Below are 18964 nucleotides of genomic sequence, written 5' to 3'. Positions count from 1 at the left end.
ATAAAAATATATTGTGTGGAAACAATCTCTTAACTTTATAAGGTAGTCCAAGGTGCCACGCTTTAACAGAATCATGGGTTATATTTAAGAATACGACTGAGTAATATTTTTAAATTTCTAAGTCTTAATAGATATATATTACCAAATAAAGCATATTTTTAAAGCTAAATTGATGAAATTGTAAGAGATTAAGTTTCTCTACTAAAAAATAGAACCAGTTTTTTTTTTTTCATAATTTTTCTAAAATTTTTGACATAACTGGTGAGATACTTATTAATTTGTAGGAGGCAATATCGTCTGAATATTTGTATGATTTCAGTAAAATTATAATTAGAGCAACCTTCCATTGGGTTGTAAAGTAGTTAAATCTAATTACATACTTGAACAGGTTGGTCTTTAATCTGATGACTTTCACAATGACAGTCGAATAACTACATATTTTGTAGTTGCAAGATTATCAAAGCAGTGAAAGCAAAGTGGCTTTATTAAGTCATTTTTACCCAAAAGTAGGGCTATCCAATTTAACCATTAGGCTATGGATATTTTTGTTCGATTCAAGCGAAACACACAAGCAAAAATTGTATGATAATAACAATAATAATAATATAACGCAAAACGTCAAAGGCGAAAGTGTTCTTCCCATAATCGCACGGAAGACCCGACAAGTCGTGATATGTCGTAAGTAATTTGCTTTTTGCCGTGACACTAGCGACCTTCTCTACGTTTTCTCTACAGTCCCTTCCTCGCATCTTTCAAATTTTCTATTTTTCATCTAAAATTCTGCTAATTAAATCGGCCGGCGCGTCGCGTAAACAATTAGTATCATTAATAACGAGTTCCGCAATCTTCCGACGTAAAAAAAGAAATTTTAACGTAAAAAGTATACGTAGTATAAACTCGCTTCAGTCTTAATTACCGAGGCGTACTTCCTATCTGGGTGTATGTAAGAGACGTGAAGCGTTGATAAGCGAAAACGGTGGTAGAATCACGAATTTAAATACGCATTTACATGCATAATGCATTAACTCAATTATCCTTAACCTTACTTCTTCTTCTATTTCTAATTTTACATAGGTACACACAAGTGTTTTTGTATGTATACATATGCTCGTACATAATTTAGTTACGTTCAAGGCTATTAAAAATGGTAATATATGTTAAGGCAGTCCCATTTTTTTACTTTTTAAATATGTCAAGTAAATTTTGATTGTCGCTACTAAATTATTAGATATGGATCTGAGTTCTATATCAAGTCCAGAAGTGTACCTAGAGAAATACGCATTTAACGAAAATCTCGCTCAATCGTTTCTTGTGCCTACATCCAGACAGTTTATCTTACTTCTGTGTCTCACAGCTGTCGAAGTGTAAGAGATTTACTCTCGAAATTGGAAATAGAATGAGGTAATAGAATTCGCCCCAGCGACTTTGATTATTGGATAGATACACGATTGCATACGTTTCATATACGTATTATGTAATATTTTTTCATATAGAATTTTATTAAAAATAATTATTCTGTGCTACAATTTTTTTTATAATTTCATTTAACTATACTTTAAAAAGAAAATTGAAAACAAAATAAACTTCGAAATCTAAGCTATATACTATATTTTTTTTTAATTTATTGTTTTTCGGCATATATTTACTGATAAGTTTAAATTTTACGTTTATTATAGAGGGATATATTTTGTATGTACTATATTTATTTTCAGTTTTAAACTCTAGATTATATCAAAAATACGAGATAAAATAAAGAAAGTAAGTTTTTTCATATTATGTGTAATATTTTTCTTAGAGTAAATTTTATAATTTTTATGCTAAGTTTGATTTATTTTTCTAGTAATTAATTAAGTTACGCTCTCATGCTATAAAGATTCAATAATTTATTTTCAAATTATTTGCCTTTATAAATCTGTAATAAGTACTTTATAATAAATATACACATACTACATAATAGTTTAAAATCATTTTTTTATCACTTATAATTAAATGTGATAAATGAGCCTTTGATTTTAAAAGTGGGGCAAGTTCATTTTGTTAATAAAAGAGTTTAAGCTAATTTTAATTAGAATTTATCTAAGAATTTCTGCTTTTAATTTATAAATAACAGTGTAATTTTTTTATTAGTAATTTACTTTGGTCAATGATATTAATTGTTTGTTGATTTTTAAAATGAGGCAAGTACACTCAAAATAAAATAATTTTAATAAAAATTAAAAAACGTGATATGTTAGTTAGTTTCCATAATTACGAGAAAACAAAATTTAGAAGTTTTTTGGAGTCTTACAGACCAATGGCTTTCAACAAAAGTGTGCTTAGAGAAAAATGCGACCGATAAATAACAGGGGAACGCAAAGGACTTGCAGTTTTAAATATTTTTTAGATACCTAAGACGTAAAAATTTTAATATGCAAAAGATTTTTTTAGACACATTTAATACAAATAAAGGAAGAGTAGGGTTTTGCAAAGTTAAGACACTTTTAATTTTTACATTGGCCGCCATTTTGTAAATTTTGTTTTTTTTTCATACAGAATGTATAGGGGGTGCTCAGTAGTTCTATACAATACTAAAAATTTAATTTTAAATCTTCAAAACCAAGCAATTAAAAGCGTTTACACTTCTGCAAGTCCAAAATGGTCCGTTCGAACTGATACATCACTTGTTTTGAATCAAAAACATATTTTTTTTATATTTTATTTAGATAAAGTTTAGGCTTATAAACGTTTCATTTATAAAAATATTTTCGTTAAAATTTAAACCTACTGAGTTACAAGTGCTTAAGTTTTTAGATTTGTTGCCATTTCGCAAAAAAATTACGCATTGGATTTTGCTAGCGAACATATACAGGGTGCTTAAGAATTCTACACTGTCACCAAAATTTACTGACACATTTATTATAAATAAAGGAAGAGTAGACCGCGCTTTCAATGCAACAAATCTTTGTGGTAGAGTGGAAGTGCATTCAGGAAAACCAATGAGGAAGAAAGTATTTTAACTTTGAATTGATTATAATAAAAGCATACAATTTATACGTTGATAAATGTAAAGAAAATAACACAAGTTATGTTAAAAAGAAAATTTATACGAATATTCTTAACAAGAAAATTAATTTGTACTTTCATGATCCACGTAAAGACACGTGTAAAAAGTTCGATTCAATTAAAACGTCACGCAATATTAAAGAAAAAATAAATATGATGAAACAACATAAACTTTATTTAAAAGATGCCCAACTAACTAGAAAAGCCTTACAAGAAGATAAGTCACTAGCCTCAAAAAATCCAGGAAACTATTTTGCTTTTATATTTGATTTGCAAAACGCACTAACATGCCCTAAACTATCAGTTTCTGTTTCATACTATAAACTAAAGAGGAATATATTAAGCGTCACATACAAAGTATTCTCAAACATATATAGTAGGCTACAAAAATATTTCAATGAAATACTGAAAGAATATCAGTTTGGATTCCGAGCCAACAGGTCTACCGTAGAATATATCCATCTAATGAGACAGACACTGAAAAAAGCCTACGAATATGATGTAACACTGTATTAAGTCTAAATATAAAGCAATGAATTTTTGTAATAAAAATTGCTATGAACAGAAAAATTACGTATTTCAATAAAATACTTAGTTTTTTGTCTATGTAATTACTAATTATTTTAATAAAATAAGACCTCACGATATAAACATCAAAAATATATAATAATATTAATTTTTAAGCATAAAAAGTATTAAATATGGCTATTTTTAATTTTTGTATAAAATAAAATTATATTTATGTGAATAATGTGCTTTAATATAAATTTTGCTTCATTACACAGACGCCTTGATAGCATAGTGACAGTTAATTTCAAGCATTCCTGTTAGTATCAATCTGCTGAGAAATTTCTCTAAATATGTCAGAGATGCTTGTCACATTGCTTGCTATCTACAATAGCACCGTATCGTTATTGTAAATAAATTGTATTACATTTATTATTTAAATTTTTAAGGCAAAAGCCTTGCGGCTAAATTTCGTAGATTTACTCTTAACATATGACACTTTTATTATAAAGAAAAACACAGGGCTAAAACACATTATGCAATTAATAATACAAATTATTTTGTCATAAAGCCCTTGGCCATATTTTACACTCAATACAGTATCTATGATATAAATATATATTATTTAATGTATTGATTTCTAATAAATTTTATTTTATGTTGCAAAATATAAATGCTTTCAGACTAATTAAATTAATTTATTCATCATTAACTAATATGCTTAACAGTATAAGATACAATAGTTATTATTTAAAAATATTTTTTTCCCAAATCTAAATCGTATTTGTTACTAAAAATTAAATTGTTATAAATAATAATAAGGGATATAAAACTGTTCTAGACTGTTCAAAAGATATAAACCACAATGAGTTACTTAGAGCCAACACTAAACCGACAATATAGCGAATATGTGAGTATATGAACGCAAATGCGTATATTTCAAAATTCATTTCATGAAAGTTTTTTCTCATAAAATATCAAAGTATAATAAAACTGCACTAAAATATTTGTACGTTTTTATCGAAGTACACGCCATGCGAAGCGGTCGGCGGCTGTTCGTTCGCGGATTTTATATGTATTAGCAAGGGTTGAAATAAACCCCCGAAAACCATAGAGGGAGGGTTCCGATCGATGAAAACACTTCCTACTCTTTTGTAGTATTGCCGATTTATGTACCAAGTTGGCATAGCGAATGATATCAGATGGAGCCGAATGCATTGGGACGATAAAAGTTGCTCGTAAAGTGCCTCTTTTTACGCCATGAGAAGAGGGGCAGGAAAATAAATTAAGGTGTATCAATGGAACCGATGATGGTTTTGGAGATTAAATTAAGAGACTTGAACCGATCGAATATTTCACTGCCCACTAAATTTCGTTTAACGGGTTCGCGTGACGCCCTAGCGTCGAAGTCTAATTGTTCGTTTTTTTTATTGATGATTTTGTGAAAATATATTTTATTAGCAAAAAAGTTTATTAAATATCACATTAATTTTGAAATATAAAAATAAAAATATATTTCATAATTTTTGCATTGTAAAGTGATAAAAAACTATATAAGTCATAGATATGTATATTAAGAACATATATGATTTGTTTCTTTAATTGTGAAACTTTCCAGTATATATTAAATAATTTGTATAAAATTACATAATAACAAAAATATTAATATGTGTACGGTAGAGATGCAAGTATACTATATTTATCAATAGACCTAATGATGCTTAAAATATAATTTTATAGAGGTTTTTTAATGAACGATAAGTATGATTTTATGTTGAAACACATTGAAGTTAAATAACATGTGTCAATAAGGGGTGGTTTAAAGGTACAATATTCGCGTCTCTCATTAATTATCGACTGAAAATTGATTAGAGCGCATTTTTTAAATTTATTTTAGACTGAAGATGAAAAATCGGTAGTGTACAATAAATCGACAGGAAAAAAACATTGGGCTAGCATTGAAAAGTGCAATTAAGCGCTTATGAAATCTAGTAAAAAAAATAACGATCTCTGCTAAGTGGTATATACATAATATAATTAATTATTAAGTGATTCTTTTAGAGTTTAACTAATATTTTATGTAAGGATTTAACAAATTAATAATAGCCAAGAATTAATTTTCAAAATAATTCAATAAAAAAAAATAGTAATGAAAAAATTCACAATGAATACTTCAGCAATACATGATTAAATTATTGCCATAGACATTAAAAATTTCACATAAATGAAATAGATATGCTTATATTAAAATAAGCCATTAATAAAACAAATATTAAAAAATATAACAATAAGGTAATTAATATGACAAAGTATGTCTCAACCTTTCGGATTTTCTCTATTTTTGAGAGACTAATATAATATCTTTTTAAATTCATGAGTCAAATACAGCCTACATAGCTCAAATTTTAACTGACTTTTAGTTTAAACTATACTATGTAGGTTTTTTAACTGTTCATTAGTGTTGATTAGAATAAGTAATGAATAAATACAAACGCATACAAAGAAACCAACTGAGTATCTTGATTCACTACAATGTTATTCCATACTAATAATTTTTTTAATGATTAAATATATATTAGCATAATTTTTTACAAAATAATGATTTTTTTATTGCTATTTTACAATGTGTTTTCTAACTATTTTAGCCAAAATATTTAAAAGGTCTATCCATCAAAAAAGTTGCATGAAAAATTGAATACAAAAATCTCTACACATACGTATATGCATAAAACATGAAAAAAAATATATAAGATTTTTGAATTGCTGCTATTTTAAAACAAGATGGCAAATTATCTAAATAAACCAAGATATTTACAAGGTATTTTTCAGAATGTTAATTGGAGATTTGATTAAAATTTTAGTAGCTAGAAGTTCCTCAAAAACCAATACAATTTTTCAATAGTTGCCATTTTGAAACATAATACATCAAGCGGTCAAACTAAACAAAATATATTTTTTTTAATTTTCATTTACATCGTATTAAAATTTTTTTGTGATGGTTTTCTTGAATAGCTGCCGTTTTAAAAAAAGGTGAAAAATAAAATTTGCTAACTAATTTAGCCAAGATATTACTTATTGCAATGAATATTTTTCAGAAATGTTAATTGAGGTCCTCATTAACTTCTACAATTTTTTTCAGTATTTTTTTATTATTTGTCATTTTAAAATAAATTGTTAAGAAACTTACGCAAAATTTTTACAAAGGATATTTTTCTAAAAAGTTTTATAGAGATTTGAAAAAAACTATGGCATATATTGAAAAGTCTATTCACATACATTCATAAAATATGAGAAAAATTGTTAAAAATTTGTTATAGCTGCGATTTTGCAACAATATGCCAAATCAAGTTGGTCTATTACTATGGCCAAAATATTTATGAAGTATATATTTTTTTAAATAATTGATAAAGATTTTTTTAAGACTACGTCAGCTACCAAGTTCTCAGAAAGCAATACAAACAAACTTTTATTTTAATTTTAAATATATTTTCAAATTCTTTATCATAATGGACCATCAGGATCTAACAAAGATAGCCAAAATATTAACAATTTTTTCCTTGAAGTTTCATTGAAATCTAAATAAAACTATAGCAGTTAGGAAATCTTCAAAAATCCATACACATATAATACATTCATACAACTACGAAAAAAATAAGACTTTTTTCAGTTGCTGCCATTTCGAAATGAGATGACTGCTCAAACAGGCGATCTAACTTATCTAAAATATTCACAATGTGATTAAATGACTCACTTTTGTATCGAAAATATTCACAATGTAATTATTTTTTTAAAATTGCATCACAATGTGATTGAAATTAAAAAAGGGTTAATTATAATCTGATAAATCTACGGTAGAAACAAGTCCTTAAAAACCAATAGAAAAAAATTTTAACTATTTTTTTTTTAATATTTGCTGTTTTGAAACAGTAACGGTTCTGACTGTCTACTGAACTAAGTCAAAAAATAACCAAATTTATTTTTAAAAAAATCATAGATATCTGACTTAAACGATTGCAGTTACTAAGTCCTTAAAAATATATACATACACATTTACAAAAAACAAAAAAATAACTAACCGTTTTATTGTATAGCTATAATTTTAAAACAATATGTCTGATCAAGCAGACCTCACAAACTTGGACAAACAAGATTTTAACAAGGTTTAATAATTGTAAAATTTATAATTAAAACTACAGCAGTTATAAAGCGTTTAATAACCCATACACATACGTTAAAAAAAACTTTATTTTTACTATTAAATTTTTTAGTTGCCATTTTGAAATAATATAGTGAATCAAGCTGTTTAATGTACTATGACAAAATATTTTAAAGGTTAATTTTTTTGAGAATTGTTATTTAATTAAAGTCCTTAAAAATCTATACAAATAAATTTATTAATAACAAAAAAATAATTTTTAACGATTTTTTTAACTCAATGCATTTTTAAACATAATGACAGATCAGGCTGTAGTACAAACGTAGCCTAGATATCTACTTGATCTATGTTTTTTTAAACTTATATTACGACTAAATTTATAATAATATTTTTTTAATTTTTATTTATATTATGTAACATTTATATATAGTTACTATATATATTTTCTTTAGAATAGCCTCTATTTTTTTTAACAAAATAGCATTCGATCAAAATCCATTTATATATATTATACCTTGATCTGAATTTATCTTCAAAGATAATTTTTAATGAATAAATTTGTTTATTTATTATATTTTTAATAAATATAAGTATATATTTATTGTGTTACTAGCATTAAACATTTAATTTCACAGATAATTAAGTAGTAATTAGTGAGGCGCAACCATTACGAAAATCAACTTTCAAACTTTGACCGTAACATTAAAGTAAATGCTCATTGTTTTAGTTATACAACGATAGCATATTTTAAAAAGGAAAAGTGTTTTACTTTTAATTGTAAAGGTTAAATTCTAATCTTAATTAAATTTAATTTAATTTATTATAAATGCAAAACACAAAAAATATATGTCAGGGCGTCGCATTACTTATTAAATGATTATTAATTCAACAAACACTAATCTAAGAACTGTGTCAGGATGTAAACATTATCGGATCGCATTTGCTCAGTTTTACTAACATCCGCCTACAAGCACGCTTGCCGCAATTAGCATCAATTTTCACAAAAGATAATATTTAAATCAAATACAGAGGATTTTTTGTGATGTAAACATACAATCGGTATTTACTTTATCGCATTTAATAATCAAAACCACCGCGCGTTAATTTACATCTCGTTACGAGAGCCAAACAGAAGAGAAGAAAAGAGGGCCGTTACGCAAATTTTATCACACTTTTTGTTTTCTGGAAGAGGGATTGCCAGGACAGGAATAATAGAATTCCCGGATAGGGAGCCGGCTCCGTGAAAATGATTACGCCGGGCGAGCCACTTCCCTTTCGCGTAAATAAGATAACAAATTCGTCTTGTTTGTTTGCTTTCTGCTATTGTTTTATTTATATTTCTAATAAGTTTTTTGTATTAATAAACCATTGAAACTAACACATTGCAGAGAAATTATACATCGAAGACTGATTTTATAAATGATAAATGATGAAAGCAATAGCTCATAGTAGCTGATATCAATGAGTAATGCCAGCGTATTAGGGAGCCGGATGGCGACAGACATAAACGAACTCTATTAGACATCAAAAGATTGTGATTTTCGAAGACGTTACGGTACCTGTCTTTAACAGTTTAAATAAATTCTTAGCGACGCACAACTTTTTGCGAGAACTCGTATCTCAACACTCCTAAAAGAGAGGCGTTGAAATACTAAACGGATAATAAACAAAAATGATTTAATAAAGGTATCTCACAAACATTTTTTCAACTTTTTTGATTAAGAGAGAGCGAGGACTATGATTCTATTATAAAATATATTTAATAGGTTGTATAAGATATTTGAATATTTTCTATCAGCTTAATTTTTGTACACGTACGCTTTTAAAGCCATTTCACGCACTTTGTATCGATACAATATTGATACAATTTCGTTTTGGGAAATTTTCCTAAAGCGCTATAAACATGGTGTAAGGTCAGCGACAGACGGACCCGCGGGTCAATCGCTGGTTCGGTTCGATACGTGACCCAACTTCCAAAGGCCCATTTTTACGAATGTCATGCTTAAGTGTATACTTTAAATGCGGATCCGTTCCGAAGAACCCGGCCCGACCCTACAAAATGCGTTACTTCAATCTGGCACTAAATTACCGCCGATAATATAATCGGCGGAAGCTTTTAAGATATTTAGGATTTCTTTCCTAGAAAACACTCTCGGTCCAATGTAAAAGTAATGTTTATTAAGCAATTGAATCGGCTACTATCAAGAGTAAATTATAATATACAATTTCCTCGATTATCAGACGATGTTTTGGATGAACGCAATGATGCACTAAAAGCATAAACTCAATTACGATTTTACCTAAAAGAATAATATAATCCTTAAGAGCTTGACTCTTGCTTTGTTGCGATTTTTGGACATTCGCCAAATTGATATTAAAGTTGTAAAAAAAGAGGCTGTGACACAATTTCGGACGTCGAAAATATTTTAAGGCAATTCTGAATAGAATAAATATTATGATCAAACATATAAAATTATAAATAATATATATTAATATATGTTTATGTAAAATCACTTTTTTAATAAATAAAAAATGAGGAAAGACAATATTATTCACATATTTTAATAATCGTTTAATGATCAATAATACAACTTGTGCTGTAAAATAGACTATGACCTAATAACAAAAATGTAATAACCTTTGAATTAACAATTAATAAAAGAAGAATTTTTAATTGTTTAAAAAGTCAATCTATGAAGTTAAATCTTTATTTTATTTAGTTTAAAAAGAACTTTTATAATGTATATTCTACAAAGCTAATAATAAGTGAGCCATAAATTAAATAATACTATTGTAAATAATATATATATGTATATAAAATAGGTATATTATAAATTATTTAAAATGTAATGGACGATGCACTACGTGTAACACGTAATGTAGTGGTCTTTGACCTTTCGCGGCCTTCGGAACCTTCGAAGCTAATAATATTATTCAAGGAACCCTATCCTTGAATAACGCTTTAAGGAATAAGTCGGCAACCTTTAAAGCTTCTTAGATTTTATTTTAAGGTTGCAAAAATGTTATTTTTTTAATGCTAAGATATATGCAGCGTGAAATATTTCAATATTTTAATTAAGAAATTAAAAAGAGCATTTATTTATGCAGCACAATTATACAAATATTTCCTGATTTTTTTTCATAACTTTCATAGTACACTTTCTCTGGGTCTCAAACGATCTCCTTAAAATATTTTTTCTTCGTCTTTTTCAATATTAACATTCAGCAATTCTGTACGATTTTAATTATAAACTATTTAATTGGTGAAAAAAAAACATTCATATAATTATTTAAATGAAGATTTTTTTGGAAAACAACCCAAAAGTACATATGCAACCAAAGATCAATAGACTAAAAAGTATTGAAGGTCTCTTATTGACAAATTAAAGGTTAAAATGATTATTAATCGATGTAAATTTACCATAAAAATTATGGTTAAAATTGTACAATCAATATCATAAATCGATTGTTTAAAGAAAAAGTTTTATTTTATTGTGTGCACTTTTATAGCTAGGCGCTTGAAAGGTATAACTCATTGGAAAAATATTTTTAATTATAATAAGTTTCTGAAATTGAACTGAATAATTACAGTTCAAATTTTAAAAGTAATATAAAAAATTAGGTTTTTTGTTATTAAATTAGCAACAGAAAAAGTTCTTTTACGTATGGCAAAAACATTTAAAAAATTATTAAGATGGTTTCAAAAAAAAGGATTTCAACATAAAAGTAGTCTAAATAAGATCTTTAGAAAGTAAGAAACTGTTAGGATAGGTGCATGATTTTATTTATAGCCCACTTGATTGTTTAAAAAAATTTTAATGCTGTAGGTAAAAAAATAATCAAGATCTTTTCGTAAAAAAACTAAAAGTGCATTAATAAATTTATCAAAGACTGTAATAAGTACAGTAGTAATGCAACTAAATATGTATAGATCTTATGATGTTTTTAGAAATTTTCATAAGATAAAAACAAGATGACTTTAGAGGCTTTTATTGCCAAATTAATAACCAGGCGCGTAAGGTGACATATATTCCCCTTCGTTCGCTTGCGCGAGTGAGAGATAAGGGCGTGCGTTTCATGCGTTCCGCACGCCCACTTCTTCTCACTCCCTCTCGTCACTTAACACGCGAGCGAACGAAAGGGAATGTATCTCACCATACGCGCCTGAATTAATAACCACATAGAGATTAAAGAAATAGTATTAAATAAATGGTAGGTAAGTGTATTTATTTATTTATTTTAGTGCAATACGAAACTACAGAAACTTTAATAATAATTGCTTATTAAATATAAAATAAAATCGCAATTCTAACGCCATAATTCATCAAAAAATTAACGCTTTATGTTAATTGGAATTTAATGATTATCACGTATTATGAGCTTGTGAAATCTAACTGAACAATTTCAGTTAAAACTTTTTTAGTTATATAAAAAAATCTTTTTTTTTTTGTTAATAAATTTATAACAAAACATAGGGAAATTTTTTACAACGAGAAAGCTCATCTATATTTAGCGACAAAATTTGTAAAAAATAAACAGAAAATAATCAGGATTATTTAGGAAACATTATCGAAACTGTTACTTTTTATAACAAAATTTTCTGAATAATGAAATAAAAACGTTTGTTTTTATTTTTTTATCAATATCTAATGAATAAAAAAATGCAAAAAACCCTAATAAGTTTTAAGTTATGTGCGACACTCAAAGGATGAGTTATTTAAATTTTTATGAATGTTAATAAATTCGTTGACCCTGGAATCGAATTTCTTGATTTTTTGCTACACAAAGTTAATATTACAATTTTGACCAAACTAGTATTTATATTATATTAATAGTTTAACGCCCAACGATTTTTCTTTAAATTTAAAATGAGTTCCTCAGTGACTACATATATCTTTTTTCTTGTAGGTACTTTAAATGTTAAGTAGTTTTAACACATTCTGCCTGTTCATTATTTTTTCTCCTACATTTGCAAAGAAACAGAGTGGCTTTCAGATATATATATATATATATATATATATATATATATATATATATATATATATATATATATATATATATATATATATATATATATATATATATATATATATATATATAAAGTAATCCGGATCAAATACCTACTCCAACAACCAGAAAAGTCTAATATGATATTTTTTAAATTAAATCAAAGCTTCCAGTACTACCCAAAAACACTCAAACTAGTATACGGTTAATGGAGGGACGTCGATCTCCTTCTTTTTCCAGTTGTATATTAGCCAGAACGACAAGCAATGATATAACACTTATCTACAATGTAGCATATCATCCATGTGTTGCGAAAATTAATAAAAAATATTCTTAACGAAATAATACTAACAAAAATATAGTTTTATTTTTTTACAGAACCGTCATAATTTTAAATTAAAATGGTGTGTTCACATGTTCAAAACCACTGGTCTGGTTCAATTGTATTACGAACTGAAGGGTCTAATTTTGATAAATGAGAACCAAATCGCGATTCTCTCAGCTGATGAGCAAAATGTGAACGGTGGAAAGGTCTTGAAAGGTTTCTACATCAAACATCGATTCAGTGGTTTCAGAGATTGATATTAATACCAACTACTTAACTATGTAATAGGCGTTGAAAACATCAATGAGTCATATGGATACTGGCGTATTTTTTACAAGGATATAACAATTGATTTAAGAGCTTTACTAGGTTTAAAAGATCATTGAAAACCTTAAATATTTTATAACCAAAATTATTTGATTTTTTAAAATATATTTACGGTAAATTAGATTTAAGCTATAATAGTGCATCCTGTTTATGATTTCCGCTGATTTAATCATTTTTAATAGACTACTGCATCAGATGCATTGAATCATCATAGTAACCAGTTTCTAAAATTAGCATTATATAATTACGCTATGCGCTAAAGATGACTTCATAAATGATGGTATATTTTGCACGGAACCATTGCGTGTCGCGGAAATATTAATTCGCGTGCATTTTATTATTATTTTCCTTTTCGAGACAAACTGAGCAAACAATAGTATTAATACAGCTAACTTGTATCCGAGTGCTTATTGTTCCAAGGTAAACTTCCTACTTGGTCGAAAGTGTTTACCAAAGTACCAAAGCGAATCGTCACGTTGGCGCGTGGTTAAAGAATAAACCGTTAACGCGTTACTGCATGTTTTATGAGCAAAGGTCTGAAGAAACAACGAGGTCAAAACTTTGGCAAGTCATGAATAAAATATTTCATAAAAATCTTTCGGCAAATATCAATAATATATTGTAATGTAATAATAAAATACCTTATATATCCCGTCGACGAGTTTCGTCAACTCTTCGGTCTCCATGGTTTCGATCTTTAGGTACAATCCAAAGGGCGAATGAAGTTCACTGGCGCAGAAACCTTGGCACTATTTTACGCTTTGACGACCTCAATACACTTTCACATGGAAAAATTTCAAAGATTGACTCGTTGTCGCAGTGAGATGTTCGAATTGTTGGCATTCATCGCCTTGGCTATTATCTCATCTGTAAATAAAGAAAACACAAAAATGAGTATATGAATACTAGTAAGAAAACATCGACACACAACTCTCTCACTTTCACACAAAGAAAGAAACTTCAACTCAAACACCTTCCGTTATCTTCTGTCAATATGTAAATTGTTCTCGAAACCTATACTGGTCCACGTATGTACGACTTTCTACGCCGATTTTGTCTTGACAAAAGATTTTTTCATAAACAAAACGTCATATAGTTCTTTCTAGTCGAATGTTCAGCAAGGCGCTAGGTGAATGCTAATTTAGTATTATATATACATCTATATACATAAAGTATTTTTAAAACTGTGCCATTATAGTATTTTGCTACAATATTCATAGAATGTGTATATTTAAATCAATTGCTTTTATAATGCAAATTTTTTTAGTACAGCACTTCGTCTTCAAACTTTACAATATATTGCATTACTTTTCATATCTCTTATTTCCGATTGAATCATTTAAACGATTTCTTGATTATAAGCCATAATCTAAAGCTCTTGAACGGTGAATCAGACCCATCTCACCGCTTTAAATAATCATCTTTAAATTTAATCACTTCAGAGGTTCCGTATGAACGCATATATTATATTTACGTATTCATATAAGAAGCATTAACACACGCACATATATTTATGTCACACTTGAGCTTATATCACATAAATATTTGTACCGCGAGAACCTTCGTTGAGCCCTTTAACGATAAATCAGACTTGAGCTTACCACTGTGCTTTACACCGCTGACCCACTGGTGTTTCATCACCAGAATTTTAATTAGAATGCCAGGTGATGAAGCAAAACGAGCTTTGGCTTAGTATGCACGCGTTCAAGTTCGTTTATGTAATTTTAATGCAAATTACTCGAATTGGTATCGAGGATTTTGTATTTCTAGATAATCTTACGACTAATGAGAAAGATGGAACTGGTAAAAAAAACAGGTTTTGCATTTAAACGCATTTTTTAAATTAACTGTAATTGGTTTTATATCTCATGGCGATTCATTTTAATGTGAATTGAGATAATGAGATAACGTTAAAAAATATTATAATTAAAATGCTCTAAGAAATTTACTTAATTTCAATTAAGAAAGTTTAAGGTCAATCGTTATTTTTTATCACAACAAAATCGTAGAAGTGCAAGTAGATAATTCTGAATAATATATTACTAAAGCTTTTAAATATTTTCATATAAAAAATATTCTTAAGTAAAAATATTAAGAAGCTTTCACTTATTTTAGGTGAACCCCTTAACATTAAAGTATTATATAATAATTTCTAGTGGCGTTTTTATACCAATTCCTAATAATAAAAATTTGTAATATATAATATAAATTGCTTTTAAATAGTTTTATATATTTAATAATTTTATTAATAATCTTTAGAGCATAACATTTAACCAGGCAATACATATTTTGCAAATACTATATTTTTCGTTTATCCTTTAAACCTTATATTGGCTTACCCTTTGTTATACTAAAATTAAAATCAAACCGTCACATACGCTCATATTAGCAACCCTTTGCTTAATTTCTCGTCTGCAAAAGCGCCCCTACTATTTCACCGTTTCATGTTTTATATCGTAATTTCAGCAATACGGCCAGGGTTGTATATCACGTTTTGAGTTTCACAGTCAAAAGAGCAAAGTGCAATGAAACTCGCGTTTGTCAAGTTTGTCGCAACAATCGCAACGACTGCGAGTTCAACGCCGCGATATATAATATTAATTTGATAACTTTGTTAATGCGAAATGCATATAAACAGGCCAAGCGCTTATCAAAAGCACATATAAGTTCGCATTGTAAGCAAAGAGTTAATTAAGCTATTCATGTATTTTATAATAATAAAAAAAAATAATAATGCTCCACAATATATTTTTAACAATACTTTAAATACAAATTTATAGACCTTAAGCTAGTAAAGGAGCCATTACAATTTTAGTTATTGTTAAATGTAAAATTTAAGTTTACAACATCAAATTTAATACTTAAGTTGATTAACAGTGCAACATAAAATCAATGTCTTGTTGGAAAAATGTAAATAAAACAAACTAATCTGAACTTAGCTTCTCACGCAAAAAATAATTGATTCTCATAAGCAAAAAGTCATGAATTATTTTATTGTAAATGTAAAATATTGTACCCACAGGAAAACCAAAGTCGTGAGAATTCTATAAAATTAAATTAGAAAAGTTAGAAACCAATTGATGAAATTAAACTATATAAGGAAACAGATTTTTCTATAAAAATCACTTAATCATAACCTCATAACACACACCTATATCTCAGTTGGTCGTCGAAATAATATTTTTCTCGTTGACCGACCCTTAGAATCAGCTAATCTGGTCTCTACTAAACAGACACAAATTCACGAACAATACAAACTGCTGGCATATGCCGCTCACTTAACTAGAAGCTTACAAACTTTTGGTCGTCGAGAGAATAATCTTCTCGTTGACCGACCTTGAAAGTTAGCTCGTCTTTACCAAACGGATCAAACTCACTAACCTCTGACCTATAATATATTTCTTTAGAATAGCAAAATATTACTGACAAAAAAGTTTTATTATCAAGGTTGCAGTTATTTAAAATCATATTATAGTAATTTTGCAAATAATTTTTTTTTTAATTTTTCAATAACTTCAAATATTTTTAAATACAGAATTTTGAAATAAGTTCAAGAAGCTTTTTGACTACCCATAAAGATAAAACCGGAAGTATTTGCGTTAAATGTATCTTTAATTTATATTTAAAGATATATATAATAGATAAAGAAAGGTATGCAAATAATAAATGCTGTGGTGTGTTCTGGTGCATTAATTGTTAAGAAGTAACTAAGATATAATACTTTTGAAATCAGATATGAATTTATTTATATGCAACTTCGCAGCATACAATGCTGATTTGTTGAAAATATAATATTCTTGATTTAGCCAAGCTTTACTTTGAGATGTAGCTCTACGATATTGTTAATTTGCATCTCCTGAATATTCATTTAACAAATTGCGTAGCACTGAATTGTTTAGTATAAAGTTGATATAATAATATTATTGTTTACAGTGTAAAAAATGCAAATGGACTGTATTTTATATATGAATGTAAATATAATTTGGTGGTAAAATAAAATTTACAACAAATTCATATTTACCATAAACTATATATTTTTTGAATAAAAGTAAACAATATATTTCAATAAACTTTATAATAATTACATACAAAAGGTTTAACATAATATAAATTTAATATTAATTGCATATATAGCTCAAAAAGTTTAAAATATTTTAGCAAAATTATAAGTAAGCATACTAACCCCTAACCACGGAACCTTAATATAAAATTCAATTATCCGTTCACGTATAAAAAATTCCATGGGTTTAAATTACAAATTTTAATGTTATGTTTATTAATTGAGTATGGATTAAACTTTGGTTGAAGTAATAAACAATTCTTTAATTTATTAACAAGATCCTCAGTTAAAATTATGAAAAGTGTAAATGTATAAGATAAATTAAATCTGGCGTTTAAAATTTGCATTGCTACACAGAGGTCTAAAGTTTTTTTACATAAATTTATTTTTATGACAAAAAATGGTATGCATATAGGAAGCGAATATAATAAGCGAAAATGAAAGTTCTAAAGCGACACACGTACATACATACGTACATGAATAAGACCGCTCACGTAATTTACGTAATACCGCGTAAATCTCATATAAATAAAACGAGAAATACGATATGATATTTTACGGTTTTAATACGCACACACACACGTACTTGAAAAGTACTACAATATAACACAATACACACGGAAAACTCGGTTGGCTCGAAGAGCATAGGAGAAAGCCCAAATAATAATGCGCACATTGCGCAGTTATGGCGACAGTATGCGGAAGTGCATCTGTTATCTGCAAGCGCTTGCTTTATTTTGCGAATTTTATTGCAACATTCTTCTGCGGCAACGATAAAATTGGCATTTCGAACAAGTCGCGTTTTTCAAACGAAACGCAAAACGCAAAAGTGCCCCGGAAAATTTTTCAATGATATGAAATATATTCTTTTATATGTGGAGTAATACTCGTAGCTTATATTTGATAAAATGAGACTAAGTTAGAAAAGCGAAATAAGGTATTATAAGTAGCTTTTGATCTGTATTTTCATATCTTGACTGCAAATAATGCAAATAGACACCAATACAAACAACAGAAAGCAAATTTTAACAAAAATATTTCCTTGTAAAAAATAAAATCAATCAAAGCTGTCATAAAAATATTATCAAATATTATGCAAAAATATCATGCTTAGCAAACACAGAAACTTAATAAAGAAATATATTTTTTTATAATGATTACAAAATTTAACAAATATCTGATTCATAACACTGGGAGTATATTAGTGTATTATAAACCATTCACTTTACTGCGGCATAAACTTACAATTCTGCTAACTAAGATTGCAATTTTCTGATTAAATTACTAACAAACAAACATGTTACATGTTTCTAACCAATTCATGTTTCCAATTGTGTTACATAAAGATTAAAATTTTAGTAAGTAAGAAACAAGAGATTACCTAAAATCTGCATAAAATCTGGAACCACTAAATAATATGTTTCAGTCTCTAAAGCAATATGTGCAGTGGCATGTTGTGCTATACTATTAGTAAATTGTGTTTATGACTTAATAGAATTCAATGCTTTTGAGCCAATATATGTTCTACGTCTCTCCCAAT

The 18964-nt window shown here is 27.6% G+C and overlaps 1 protein-coding gene across 3 annotated transcripts in view; it reads right to left on the bottom strand.

Moving 5' to 3' along the window:
• IRSp53 (Insulin receptor substrate 53 kDa) overlaps positions 1 to 18964 on the bottom strand; it is a 319080-nt gene that overhangs the window by 200408 nt on the left and 99708 nt on the right. For all 3 annotated transcript variants that reach the window (XM_088202037.1, XM_088202038.1, XM_088202039.1), the window contains exon 2: positions 14006 to 14231. In XM_088202037.1, the coding sequence (XP_088058163.1) occupies positions 14006 to 14050 (45 nt within the window). In that variant the 5' untranslated portion in view covers positions 14051 to 14231. The remainder of the gene's footprint in view (positions 1 to 14005; positions 14232 to 18964) is intronic.

Source organism: Plectrocnemia conspersa, unplaced genomic scaffold (genome assembly GCF_051122295.1).
Source record: "Plectrocnemia conspersa isolate PC_06_02 unplaced genomic scaffold, ASM5112229v1 ptg000013l, whole genome shotgun sequence".
Classification (NCBI taxonomy): Eukaryota; Metazoa; Arthropoda; class Insecta; order Trichoptera; family Polycentropodidae; genus Plectrocnemia; species Plectrocnemia conspersa.
The sequence above is the reverse complement of the archived record's forward strand: the minus strand, read 5'-3'. Positions and strand labels throughout refer to the sequence as shown.